Raw genomic sequence first — 13,628 nt, forward strand, 5'->3', positions numbered from 1 at the left:
CAGGCTTTATGTGGGGGAAGCTGGTGCATGGGTGTGCTGGTTTTGGCTGGGATAGAGTTAATGGGCACATGGTGGGAGCGTACCGGTCGTCAGCACCATGCGTGCTGCCAGTGAGGGTCCTTTACACGATCGTTCGCTGACAGAAAGCTGTCACATCCCCAGCTGACCTCCACAAAGTGTGGGTAACAAGGCTGGATCCCTGGCTGGACCGGTTTGGGGTGCCCATCCCTTATCTCTTTCTCACGAATGAGGAATGCTTTAGCCCGTAGCAAGCTCGTAAGAACCACATAAAAATACAGGATGTCTTCCTCCAGTTCACGCTGACAAAGCTGCTGCCCTGGGACTTGCACTGGCCCGGGCTGTCTGAGCTGTACCAGCGGAACTGCACAGCAGGGGGTAGAGCAAAGCTGCCCGAACCTGGTGGAAATGCAAAGGGAGGGGGTCTGCTGCACGCAGCCAGGAGAGGGCAGGAGAAGAAAAGCTGAGACCTTCTTCAAAAGGCTTCCCTGGGGGTATGAGGATTTACGAATGGCTGGTCTTCTTTCTTAGGGCAGTCATCTGATTTTCTCCTGAGAGCTTTTATGGTTTTTATGTTTGTGGATGCGTTTTCTCCGTTCCCAGGCTGCCATCTAAAGCTGAAGGGCCACCTCAATTCTCGGCGCATGAAGGAGGACAGCTCCATGATGGCCGTTCCCAGCTCACGTTTTCCGCATCCCCTGGCCCTAGGTGAGTTGTTCGGTCCCTCTGTGCCTTGTCTGGAGGGGCACATCCCTACCCGGGAAGCATGGCCAAGGGGAATGAGTTAAAAGGTGAATTGCCTGCACCATGTGACAACAGCTGCACAGGGCAGACTGACTTTTGGAAATGGGAAGTGTTTGGTTTTCATAGCTGGTTGTTAAACACCCACCAGTGTGAAGGACAGAGAATTTGTCCTGTTCTGCTCAAAGAGCCACTGCCTGTCTCTGTGCTTGCTGTTTATGGTCAGAGTCCATGGGCCATCTCTCTTGCCCTTCCTGAAACATATCTAAATAAGCATCCTCGGTTGCTCTGTGTTGCAATGGGATATTACCAGCTTGTTTCAGGGATGGGCTGTGTTATTTGTCATGTCAGGGAGCAAGCGGGACAATGGGAACAAGTTGAAGAAAACCCTTCAGAGAAGTGTTGACTTCAAGATGTTCCTTGGAGTCTCTTCTTTGTCCCCAGCAAGAGAGACAGCAAATAGACATGCTTTGTGCTGGCCCAGAGGTCCTGCCTGCCACCTTAGGACTGGGGGACATCAAACGCCAGGAGCTGACCTGGAAGGAACTTTGAGAGGCTGTGCAAAATGGCCATCGCACCCCAAGGTAGCACCACCTCTCCCTAAACCAGCCCTGAAAGTACCTCTATTAGGTTGGGGATGGGGTTAACGGTCCTTGTAGGAAGGGCTGGGAAAAGAGAAGAGAAAAAATGAGGCCTGGAAAAGAGTAATGTGAGTCAATGCTTGGTGAGAGGGGAACACAGAGAGATGAAGAGATCCATGCCCGGGAGCATCCAGATGCTTTCTCTGCCTGGCTATGGTGTTGCCTTGTGATAGCAACAGGGTCATCGCTTGAACAAAGACCACTGTGTCCTATGACACCCCTGCCACTTTGCTCTAATTTTGGTCTGTTCTTGTTCCTGCTGCCTCAGAAAGGTTTCCCGAGAGTGAGACATATAAGGTGAGAAGTCAGCCTTGAGGGCAACACTGGAAAATAATTTGGTGAGGGAAAGAAAGTACATATTTGGTCAGGTCTACATGCCAGGTCTTGAACCAGCAGAGCTGTTTTGGCAAGAAGTGTGGTTTTGTTTGACTGAAATAGTTATGAGTTCAACACTGATTGCATCTTCATAGCCTAAAATTGCCTTATAGCTGTAATTTATTCTCCCTTTCATACAGGAATAGCTCTGGCAAGGGCTGGTCCTGCTGTAACTAAAACCCGGAGGGTGAGTTGAGAACAATTATTTGCTGTCTGACAAAAAAGGAACTTGAGATTATCACGAAAACCTGTCAAGTGACACGACCAGCACCGTCAAAGGGACGCACTTCATCTACTGAACCTATGGACTGCCTTGGGTGTGTCCTGTGGGTGCTGATGTGAGTTCAGCATTTGGGCAACTTCATGGACTTTGAAGTACAGAGACTCCATCTCTTGTCTGGGCAGCTTTGAGCCACCAACCACTGTAAGAGGGATTGCATCCCAGCACCAGAGCGTGGCAGAGGTGTCACGTTCTTACACCATGTGGAGGCATATGCTAGTAGTCATGGTCAGAGACAGGATATTGGACTAGACTGACTTTTAGTGTAGGCATATATACCCATGAGACATTTCATCTCTATGACTGTGTCCACCACAGCTGCTTTGCCAGGGTTTCATGCACTCTTGAAACACACAAGGCACCTGTCGCATAGATTGCGTCTTTAAAGGCCAGGATATTCACCCAAGGATGGCCTGCATGCCAAGTGGTACATCTGAAACACCATGCCCAGATTTGGCATGCTTTTTTTACCTAGTTGAAGGTAAGGCTGCACTGTTTAGATGACACTCACACTTGCAAAACTACCTTAGCACAGCACAGTAGAATAATTTTTACATGACTTTATAGCTCCTATGGAATACAAACGTAGCAGCAAGGCTCCGATGCAGTGAGGACTCCTCCATTCAAACCAGTCTCGGTTCTTATAAAATGCTTATAGAATTAAATTATTATAGACTTTGAATTAAAGATGTGGGTTTATATGTTCTTTATAAACACCATCAGAAAGGTTTTTCAAAGCCACAGGGATAAAAGGTGAAATTGCCTTTATTCATCTTAGTATAAAACAGGAAGAGGTAGAATTAATAATTTCTAACATGCTAACCTTTTTCTAACCCTATCCATTAGATGTTTCTAATGTCTCTGAACTGAGCCCAGGTCTTGTCCTTTAAACATGTCTTTCAGATCATAATAGCTTATCCAATATGATGGCTCAAATCAGGCATCTAGTAAGTTATATACCTTTATTTCTTCTCCCAAAGGTGCTATGCAATGCCTCAGAAAAGCTTGTGCATGTCAGTTCCTGGAAGAGATGTGATTTCTTGCAAGCAGCAAAATCCAGATAGAACCAGCAAGCTCTACTATGCCCCTTCTCTGCATTTTTTGTGGAAGCACCTTAAAAACGCCTTGCAAAACAAGTGCACTTCTCAGGTTGTTAGCACAACCTAGCTGCAAATTGAGGAGCAAATTTCTTACCATTAATATTTCGGTTTTGTCTAACTGTAAATCTTGAGTTCTGAAAGGTCATATCTTAGCAAAAGGTAGGAGAAGTTTTATTTCCATGGGAATTTCTTTAGAATAATTCACTAGCAACTCTCCAATGAAGAATTCAATTCTCATATGTTATGGCAATAGTTTTGCTCTAAGAAAAAACTTTTTTTTCATTTTTTGTGTGTTCAGAATCTGCTGTTAATGACTCCATTTTCTGTGCATCCCCTCCAGTGTGTGGTGGTAGTAGTTCTTCTTCTGGAATAAATTGAGCAGGCCAGCATCTTCTTTGTTGGCTTGCTTCATTGCCCTTACTCACCTTTCCAATTTGATGGAGATCCTTGACAATTATTTTTTCAGTATCTTCTAGTACTGTTGTCAATAAATTAAATAGGAGAGCAATCCAAGCAAGGCCGAAAAGAATCCAAATGGCCACCAGCGTTCGGTAGTAGGAAAAGTAATTCCTGCCAGGCTGTTTACCTGCAGATAAGGGAAGAGAAAGATGAAGAAAATTAACAAGTTAAAATTGCTTTGCCTGTGTAAAGTGGGACAGCCTAGTAGATTCATCAATGTATTTTACATTGAGTACTTAGGTACTAAGGTGACTTTTTCACTGTAGTGGAGTCTCTCACTTCCCCAGTATTAGGTTAAGGCTGGGCAAGTCTCTTGTTGCAATAAACTGATATATGCTAGCACAAACATGCTGGCATTGAGATACTGGGATGTACTGGGATTGAGGTGAATTATCAGCAGAGCAGGATATTTTTTTTCCCCTTACAGCATACCAATACATTAAATTCAACCTCTGCATCTACAGGTAAATGCAATGATGTGGGAAGTAATGTAAAATTGTACTATCTCGAAAATATTCCCAAACTCCCAAAGCACAAAAAGCAGAGCAGTGGGCCACTATAACCACACAGCTATTACTAACTAGATTATTGTAGTTCTGTGTATTTCTATGAAGTGTGATTATAACATAATAAATATTTGGTTTAAATTATAGGTACCCTTGATCATACAAAGAGAGTAGTTGCAGTTCCCACTTTACTTTGAATGGCTTCAGGAGCTTCCTCCATTAAAAAAACTTGGTGACCGATGCGAACTCACTGAAACATGCCAAGAACACAACTTTCTGTGTTGGAAACCAGTGGACCGAAGCTTATTTCATGCAGTCCAAACCTCTTAGCATCATCCTGTATTGCACACCTGCTTTTCTGCACGGGTCATTTTGTTTATTCCTTCAGGCATCAGCTATCCACCACGAACATACAGAGAGCATTTCCTCCTATTGCACTTAGTCCCACACAACGTTATCATGGTACAACTGATATGGTCCTGGCATCTGCAGGAAAACTTGGTGATATGGCTTACTGAGTGCCATAAGTCACTGGCAAGGGTGACTTCACATAGCAGATGACACAGCAGTGTGCATGGGCAGAGAGATCACCATAAACCTGGTGGATCATTTCCCATTGTGAAGCTGCCCAGAAGGGGCCAGGATGCTGGCAACTCCTTTCAAGTCATGCGGTGCTCTGTACTGCGTAGATCAATGTGCAGGATTTTTGTACTTCGTCATGCAAGAGCTCTGGAAATGGGGCAGGAGTGGGCTAGTTTGTCCTCATGGATAGGTATCCAACAGCTGTTTCTTTTTCTTCTGCTGGGTTTGAGTTGGCAGAGTGGATGCCAACTTTGCTACAAAGCATCTCCTTTTGTGCTCTTATCTGAAGTTCATGATGTGGGGTTAGCAAAGCAACTCGTAATATCTTTGTTATGTTAACTCAAAACTGGACTTCAGCAAGACATAAATTCAGTTTACAGCGCAAGGGGAGTTTCACCCTAGAAGTATCACTATGTGTACATGTATTACAAACAGTAAAATCCAGACTGTTATCTTCCTAGGCTGTCTTCTTACCCAAAATGTGCTTTATCTCATGCTTGAAGTACAACAGCTACAAACCAGTTTTTAATAACTAAAATGCAAATAAACTCAAACCTGCTGTGTTCCACTTGGCCAGGGCAAAGACATTTGTCATTGGTAATCAATTCTAAACACATAATACTCGTCATTGATTCTGCTTGTTTCATTGTGAAGGTGTGAGGCATTAAACTTGTAATCATTTTATCACTGTTGTTTAAGGCCAATTGAAATAAATACTGCAGGAAGAAATATTTCAGCTCCAGTTAAGTCATCCTAATGAAGATGAAATCACAGGGCCAAGCGGCCTATCTAATTGTTTTTTTAAACTGTATTCATAAAATAATGTGGCTGCAGAGGAGGAAAGTGCTATGGAGGTAGTGGTTTTCAGGCTGTGACTTGCTGTCACTGTTGTAAAACACACTTGTAATTTGGATAAGGGAAGAGAATGCACCAGTTTTATGTCCATTTTTTTTCTCCTGCACAGCTCCAGCCAGTCTCCACCTTCCTGTATTCCCTGTCACTGAAGTTCGAGAGGCCAGGGTTATCAGTCCTACAGATAATTAGAAAAGAAATGCCTGTGCCCTTTTGTCCTCCACTGCAGTGACAAAGATTGGCCCTGGCTGGAGAAGACAGTGAGCAAAGAGGCCATTGTTGTGTGATACAAATTCTTACTGATGCCTGAGTTCTGTCTTGTGTTCATGGCAATACTCCTTAAGCATGTTGGAGACAAAGAATCTTTCTCTGGACTATGTGAAAAGTGGAATTTCAGGGGACACTGGTTTCCTGTGCTTTATAGCAAGAGGGAGCAGTTAACTGCCTGGGATCACTTGTGGAAATGTGGCCTAATCAACTCATTGCCATTGCATGAATTAACTATCAGCTAGACTACAAGATCATTATGATCATTAAACTCATGCAAACAAGCAAGATGTCAACTGGATCTTCAAAGCACTACCCAGCCTCTTTAGCAGACTCAGAGAAATTAAGGTCAGCAGGGAACATCAGATAGTAAAAAAAACCCCAACTTGTGGGCTTCCTCAGCCAAAGTCCTCAGCCTGATGTAAGAAATCTTTCAAACATACAGCAAGGCTGCCAGCCAGTCTCCAAGGCCCTTCTTGCACCTCTGCAAGGCTTGAGAACCTACGGCTTGTTATGTGGTGGATATTTGTCCATCGGAAAGGGATGTGAGGCTTCCAGATTCTCTGTAGGGACAGCACTGGTGCTCAGGTATTAGCTTCAGAGCCTCCTTCTAATATCCTCACTGAAGAGAAGTTCAGGCTAGCAAGATGCTGGCAGGAGAGGTTGTAGAGAAATCTTTGATTCTGCAGGGAGTCCAGGTGTTTGATTGCTTCTTCTGTGGACACTGAGTTGGATCCTGGTGATCATTTTGGAGTTCCTCTGGAAAGTTATTCCATGGAGAGTATATTTTGGCCAGCAGATCCATGGAAGTGTTTCAGAGAGCCTCCAGTGATGCATAGGAGACTAAAGAAGGCCACTTTTGCAGTGATAGATATGTTTAAGCCCCACTTCTCATAGAGTGAGTAGATTTCCCCAAGTTCCTGTGACTGGGATTTCCACCTCTCAGTCTGTTGTGTAAAATTATGTCTTCTGAAACTTGGCCACTTATTTCTTTACTCTACATTTTGAAACATAAATCTTAGATGGCTAAAGCAAGGATACATGCCTTATTTTTTATGACTGTCACAAACTGTTCCCTTTTGGTATCTGCAAACTCCTAGGCTCCTTGAATTCTCTCCCTACACTTCCCCTTCCCTCCTCAAAATACTTGGCTTCTTTGCACCCCAGAACACCACATTTCATTCTATTTAGACAATTTTGTGCTTTTGTCAGCACATGCAATCCCAGAGAAAAGAGTATTTCCCCCGTAACTGTACAAGGCAAAGACTAGTCAAAAACTCAGATGGAAGATTTGTCTCTACAGTACACTAGTGGCCTGTGCAGTCAACCCACGGTAATTACAGTCATGACCCTGGGTGTTTTGCTGTGTGTCCTCTCTGAAATCAACCTTACCTACTACATAATCTCCAAAGCCAATCGTGCTGAGGGTGATAAATGCAAAGTAAATTCCTTCGCTGTAGGACCAGCCCTCTGTTATCTGGAAGAAGAGTGATGGCAAGCACAGAAAAACTAGGATCCCCGTTGCCAGGAAGAACAAAAGGGTCAGAAATTTGATCTTCTTCTGAAAAATAAACCAATTCAATTATAATCATGATTTGACACACTAGCAGGCCATATATAATGGTGGCTATTCAAAAAGGGTGGCTATCTAGGAATACCTACTAGGACCACAGGAACTGAAGGACTTGTATTGAGTGCTCTTCCTCTAAAAGTACCCTAGCTTTGCTCTGAAGCAGGGGGAAGCCATGTATTATGTGTGTTGCATATCCACAGTAGCCCTGGGAGATGTGGTCTTTTATTTGATTGTATCAACATTCTGTGACCATAATAAGAGGAATTCCTGTCCGATGACTTTTACTGGAGTCAGACTATTTCCACTTTTCACCAGACAGCATCACTTTTAGTTTTAAGGTATTCAAGTGTGGCACCCAAAGAACATTCAAATTTGCCTGGGAAAATAGACTTTTAAAAAAATATTTATACCATTTCTGACAGTACTATCTCCAAGAGTCTTGACTGTTGACTTTATTTCTCGTTGCGTCAGTGCCACAACTTGGGCCCTACCCAGTGGATACCTTACTACAAGAAGACCTTTAACAAATGAGCTCCTGATGAAGAAGTGCCTGGACAGTGACTTTTGAACCATCCTACTTCTCAGCGGTATGAAGAGGCCTTGACTGGAGAAAAAGACTTGTTACATATTAATATTTATCAGCCAGACACACATATAGTTTATGTATAGAATTTTATAAGTCCAGATTGTCTGGAAATTAATGGCAACTCTTGGATAATTTTTCATGCCTTTGTGCATTATGCATGTGCTTGAGTTTATATCTGATCAAACCTTACGTTCTATTTAAATTTGCCAGACATGGGGAGAAATTTAGCAGTTTGAACAGGGTTGTCTGTTCTGAAAGAGAATTACAGCAAAAGACACAGAAAAGCTATTGTCACTTCCTCAAGCAGTAGTGAGAGAAGGGGAGTAGCTGCAAATAACTTGGGGCATAACCAGGCAAGACACATCCTGTCTCTAGCTCTTTACAGGTGCCTCCTGACTTTTCAGCAACTGGGCTCAAATGGACAACTTCAGCCTGATGTTTCCTTTCTGTCAAAGTCAGGGGAGGAGAGGGATTAAACAACTGCATAATGAATAAGGAGGAGTGACTCACTAGGCATTGAGCCAATATCCATTGAAACCCCTACAGCTCACTTACTTTTTTATAGCTTTTTACAGCTTGCCTGCTTTTTACAGCTCACCTGCTTTTTTGCTGTCTCAAGGTAAGATGCTTAATCATCTCTCTCTTTACTGCTTATAAAGGAGACAAGTACTTCTGTAGAGTGTTAGCTCCTCAGATAAGTGTCTAGAGAAGTGGGATGAGGCACCCACTCTCTCCATTGATTGCTGAAGGGGGCTGGATGTCTGCCATTTTGATGGGTAGACAAAACACATCCCTTTCTCTGAATATCTCCTCCATGGTTGTCTGGTTAGCTCTGCAAGTGAAGACTATCTGTTTCCCTCTCCTAGCACAATGTCTAACACAGCATGAGAAAAAATATAATAATAGAGGATAATGCCAGCATATATCTGGAGAAAAATTATTACCATATAACTGCCTGAGTAAGTAAAACTGATTACCTTTCTCATTCCTTTCTCATGCAGGAATTTCCCCAGCTTTTTACACAGCAGTGAGAGCATCTTACCAACACGGTGCAGAAAAACAATATTCAGAGGAATTCCAAACAGAGCAAAAAAGACACAGAAGATCTGGCCCCCAGCTGTTTTAGGACGTAGTGTGCCATAGCCTATGAAAAAAAGATGGGTAAGAGGAGATACTCCAGAGAACTGGAGCAGTCCACGGTCACATTCACACCTACCCCAACCTGGCCTGCCTTTGACCCCAAAAGATGTGGCTAGCACTTCTCAGTCCACATGCACTCTTTTTTTCCCTGAAAAAGGCAGTAAGCGGATGAAGTGATTCACCTTGCATGTTTTGGGCCATGGAAGAGCACTGTGTACTCCCAGCCCAGACTTAGTGGGAATGAAAGCACAACCTAAAAGCAGTTATGGAAAACACGCTCTGTCCTGTGACAAATACACAGAAAGACAGAAACCAGAAGTCTGGGGACCTGGAAGACGTCAAGGCTGGAGTCCCAGGCTGTTTGTCATGTCAGAATCACATATAGCCATCCCTAGCTTCTTGTCGATCTGCCTGTGTGTTAGTGACCTCCCTGGCTAAATGCCAGTAAGTTGGTATGTCCCAGATACTGGCTCCAGTCCTGGAAGCAGTGCAGCGTGCATTAGAATAGATGGTGCTAATTAGTCCAGACCTTACTGGTGTCTGATTTATTCATGCCAGAGAGATATTTGTCTTAAAGTCCTACCAAAATAGCATTTATCTAAGTAGTGGAACAATGGCTGCAGAACTCCAAACATGTCCTTTAATGGACTGGAGACTTTGTTCCTCTTAGACCCTGTGAGGTACATCCCTGAGTGCAAGAGTCCTCTACTTTGTGTATGTCCTTACTCTGTCAGTGACCCTGAGAAAAGGCACTTTCCCAAGCACAGTTCATCTCAAGGCATCCATTACTTGGAAAATGCAATGTTTTCTTTGGGGGAAAAAACAAATAAAACAACTGAACGATTTATTGGCTACTAGGCCCCCAAATTCTTGAGCTGTCTTGTGCTCCCTGTTGAAGAAATATTCCATTTTCATGACAGAACCTCGTCAAAATGAGTGGAAGTACCAGATGTACCTTCACAACAGACCTCTGATGTGAAGGTGCACAGAAACAGGCAAAGTGGCACTTTTCCTGGGACAGCCTGTCTGCCTCAATAGGGAAACAAATTTGGTGGGAAATGACTGATTTGTTTGGCAGAGAAATGCTCTGGTTAAAAAATACAATCATACAGGTGGTAGCAAGGAATGGATTGGATAGTAGCAGGGTGCTGTCAAACAAGGGCTGAAGCTTTATTGATACGTGAATGTTGTTGTAACCATCAAACATTTGTCATTGATGTGATGGGTCAGAAGCCTTTCTTTCTGCTACAGCAGGAGGTCTCCACATGGATTCATGCAACATCTACACACCTGACATGATGCTGGGACACCACTGGGGCCCTTGTGACATGTCACACTCAGATCAGTGGTGCAGCTGTACCTAGGGTGTAGTGGGAGTGAGGCCTCAGCTTCACTTTGCAAAAGCATAGATTTGATTTTCACTGCATGAGAGTGTGAAGCAGAAGCTACCAGTGTGGATTTTCTGCTTAGATTTGGCAGACCTGCACTTTTTGGGATGCATATTTGAGAGAAAAGGAGAGGCAAGCAGGGCCAGGCAGCCCCTGAAAAGGTCAGAAAAAGCTTGAAACAGCAGTGTAAAAGTCTCAGCATTTGCCTTGCACCCTTCCCATTTTTTTCCTCCTGGTATATTACTAACTCAATATGCACACTAACAGCTCAGCACAGGCCATTGAGACAGTGTCCATGCCCCAGCAGAGTTCACTTCTTTCCTACCATTCTTTTATGCTTTACAGCACTCTCGGATTTAAAGCCTATTTGACTCTAGAATAAAGACCAGGATAATGAAGTTTATCTCCCACTCAAAACCGTCAGCAGAGCAAACATTTTAACAGATGGCTCAAAAAGGTGAAAGAAGTGGGAAATAATATGAAAGGCCACTGGTATTTTACCAGCCAAAATAATGCACGAAGAGTTGTGCAGTGGTGAGGTCTCAGGACCATCCTGAGATGAGACCAGCTATTGTCATAGCTGCTTACCATCCATGACATTGAGGGGCTGGAGTTTTTACCCTTTAAAGTATTATCCTTTCAGGTCCTAACAACCGGGCATAATAAGCATCACACACACACAAACACACATACATGGAAAACATTAGACTTACCTATTGTGGAGACAACTGTGCCTGCAAAGAAGAAGGAGTTACTGAAATCCCAGTTGCTATCTTCAATCTGTGATTCATTTCCAACAGGGTATACTCCATTCTGAATGGCTTCAGTCAGGTTCTGGGGGGGACCGCAAAGTTTGGTATCAACGCAGCTGATATTCTAAAGTGCTTGCTTCAAGAATACTAGAGATTTAGCCAACCACTGCTCCTTTCCTGTGAATACCACTCGCTGTCCTCAGCGATACTCTGATGCTATTCACACCTTTACCTCCAAGGTTGTGTAGCAGCCAGCTGGTGTTTTTGAGTGTCAGTCTTCTGCCGTTTTTCTGCTGACTGCTCTAGTGGGTGTTAGAAGAACTTGTTTCTTTTAGCGTGATCAAGGAGCTTGATTCTTTTAGGCTAAGTACTTTGTAAAAAAAAGATCCTATAGATGACTAGGACACGGCAGAGCAAGACAGCACACTGGCTTCTGTGTTGGGGTGGCTTGTTGCTGGTTTTGAGTTTGCCCGGCAGTGGTGGATCCAGGATCTAATCATCCACCTGTATGTAGGCACACTGAGCAGTGACTCTGATCCCTCCCAGAGGCCATCGGTGAGTTATAGCATGGTACATGTGACATACACAGAGAATTCAATTTTAAGGCTGTAGTCCGATTAGCGTCACAGATTTAAATTCAGAGGATGTCCATTGATTTGCAAAGCATTACTGTTGGTGTGACCACAATCAGAATTCAGCTTGACATATACACCCTTCTCCAAACTGCATGCATGAACACACATGTACATTTACAATGTGGCCTTTGAAATGAGGTTAGATGAACATCTGTCAGAGATGGTTTGGGTTGAGTTGAGACTACTCTGCCACAGGGGGGTTGACTAGATGTTTTTCTCAAGCCCTTCCAGGCCTATCACCCATCATGTTATGCATTTTCAGAATCTTCCCTTCTTCCTTGGTTTTAATTCTAAGTGCTGCTAATTTTTTTTAAAGTAAAAAACAAAAATCAAACAAAAAACCCCAAACAGTATTCAGCCCTCCCTGCCTTTAGCAAACAGAGAATATTGGACCAGACATCTGGAAGGCAGGCTGGTTTGTACAGAAACAGCCTAGATAAAATGCAGGTCTGAGCCCTGCCAGAGGCAAGACAAGCTGGAATAAACTGCACCGAAAAGTCTTCCCCCCCTTCCTCCCCCACTACCTTTTTTGCTGGTGTCCCAGAAAATCAAAGCTAACAGAAATCATTCCATAGTCCTTGCACAAACTTTTTAATGTCTTGAAAACTTCCTCTTTTTTTTTTTCTCCTGCCCTACCCGCAAAAAAAAATCCAAGGTGAAGAGGGTGCATGCATATGTGCAGTGGGGGCTGGATGACTGGTTGTTATTAGAAATACCAGTTCTTCCCCTCCTTTCCTCACCCTGTGACCTGGCACATTAAGAGCTCCATTAGTTTCCTATACAGAAATGCTTACAGCGAGGCTATTTGCACTCCCCATTGTTTCTGCATTGTAGCAGACAGAGTTAGGAAATACCGAAGATGAAGAGACAATCATACTCAGCCTCAGCTTCCTGTGCCATGACCAGAAACACCTTTCCCTTGGCCAGGCTACCTGTTTCACTTCTGCAGCATCTTCAGAAAGTAAACCTTGACTATGCCACAGCCCCACTGAAAGCTGAATCAACAGGACGCAAGACCCCAGAGAACTGGGACATGATGGGATGGGGACTGTTAATAGCTAACGCACAAGGTTTTGTCAAGCTACACAAGCAGTATTTACCATCAGTGTGTAAAATCATCCAAATGACCACATCAGTAGAAACACAGTGAAAGTTATCTGTGTAGCCAGGCTGAATAGGAAACAACATCTGATGGGGAAACAGGAGGGTGAAAGGGCTTCCGCAGGGCTTGTACTTACCTTCATAAACTGCTCCATCTCTTCCACCGTGAGGTGGGTGAAGTTCTGAAGAAAAGCCTCCTTCATCTGGGCAGCTGCTATTTTCTCCTGTTTCTCAGCGGTCCTCTCCAGTGCCTGGAACACGGCTGCACCCACCAGCAGGTAGACGAAGTAGCCAGCCACCAGCAAACCCGTCTGCAGCTTGCCACTGCACATGGCCTTCAGTGAGACACAGCAAGGGATGATGAGTAAAAGGTGGCAATTGGTAAATCCTTCACACTCCTGGGAAGTCTTCCCCAGGCAGGAAGAGCCCTCCCAGCTCCGGTTTCTGCTGGGATCTTACACTGACAAGGACAGAGAGCTGTCAAATACATTAATGGGGAAGCTGGGAAAAAAAACCCAAACCACTACCAAAAACAAACCCAACGCCCCCAAAAAAACTTTCCACTCTCTGGGCTGCATGCTGTTTAGGGATTTCCTCTTGTCTGTGAAACTCTGCCTTGCTGAGTTCTCAGG

At 43.9% G+C, this 13,628-nt stretch overlaps 1 protein-coding gene across 1 annotated transcript; it reads right to left on the bottom strand.

The window, feature by feature from the left end:
• Positions 1-3,415: 3,415 nt before the first annotated feature.
• LOC309405486 (potassium channel, subfamily K, member 16-like) lies at positions 3,416-13,328 on the bottom strand (the record flags this gene model as incomplete). The annotated part of the gene is made up of 5 exons (XM_082000259.1): positions 3,416-3,741; positions 7,214-7,382; positions 8,958-9,124; positions 11,222-11,342; positions 13,134-13,328. The coding sequence occupies 5 exons, from the start codon at positions 13,326-13,328 to the stop codon at positions 3,416-3,418; spliced, it is 978 nt and encodes a 325-aa protein (XP_081856385.1).
• Positions 13,329-13,628: the final 300 nt, after the last annotated feature.

This window comes from Phaethon aethereus (assembly GCF_964289735.1).
Source record: "Phaethon aethereus genome assembly, chromosome: 5".
NCBI classification, from domain to species: Eukaryota; Metazoa; Chordata; class Aves; order Phaethontiformes; family Phaethontidae; genus Phaethon; species Phaethon aethereus.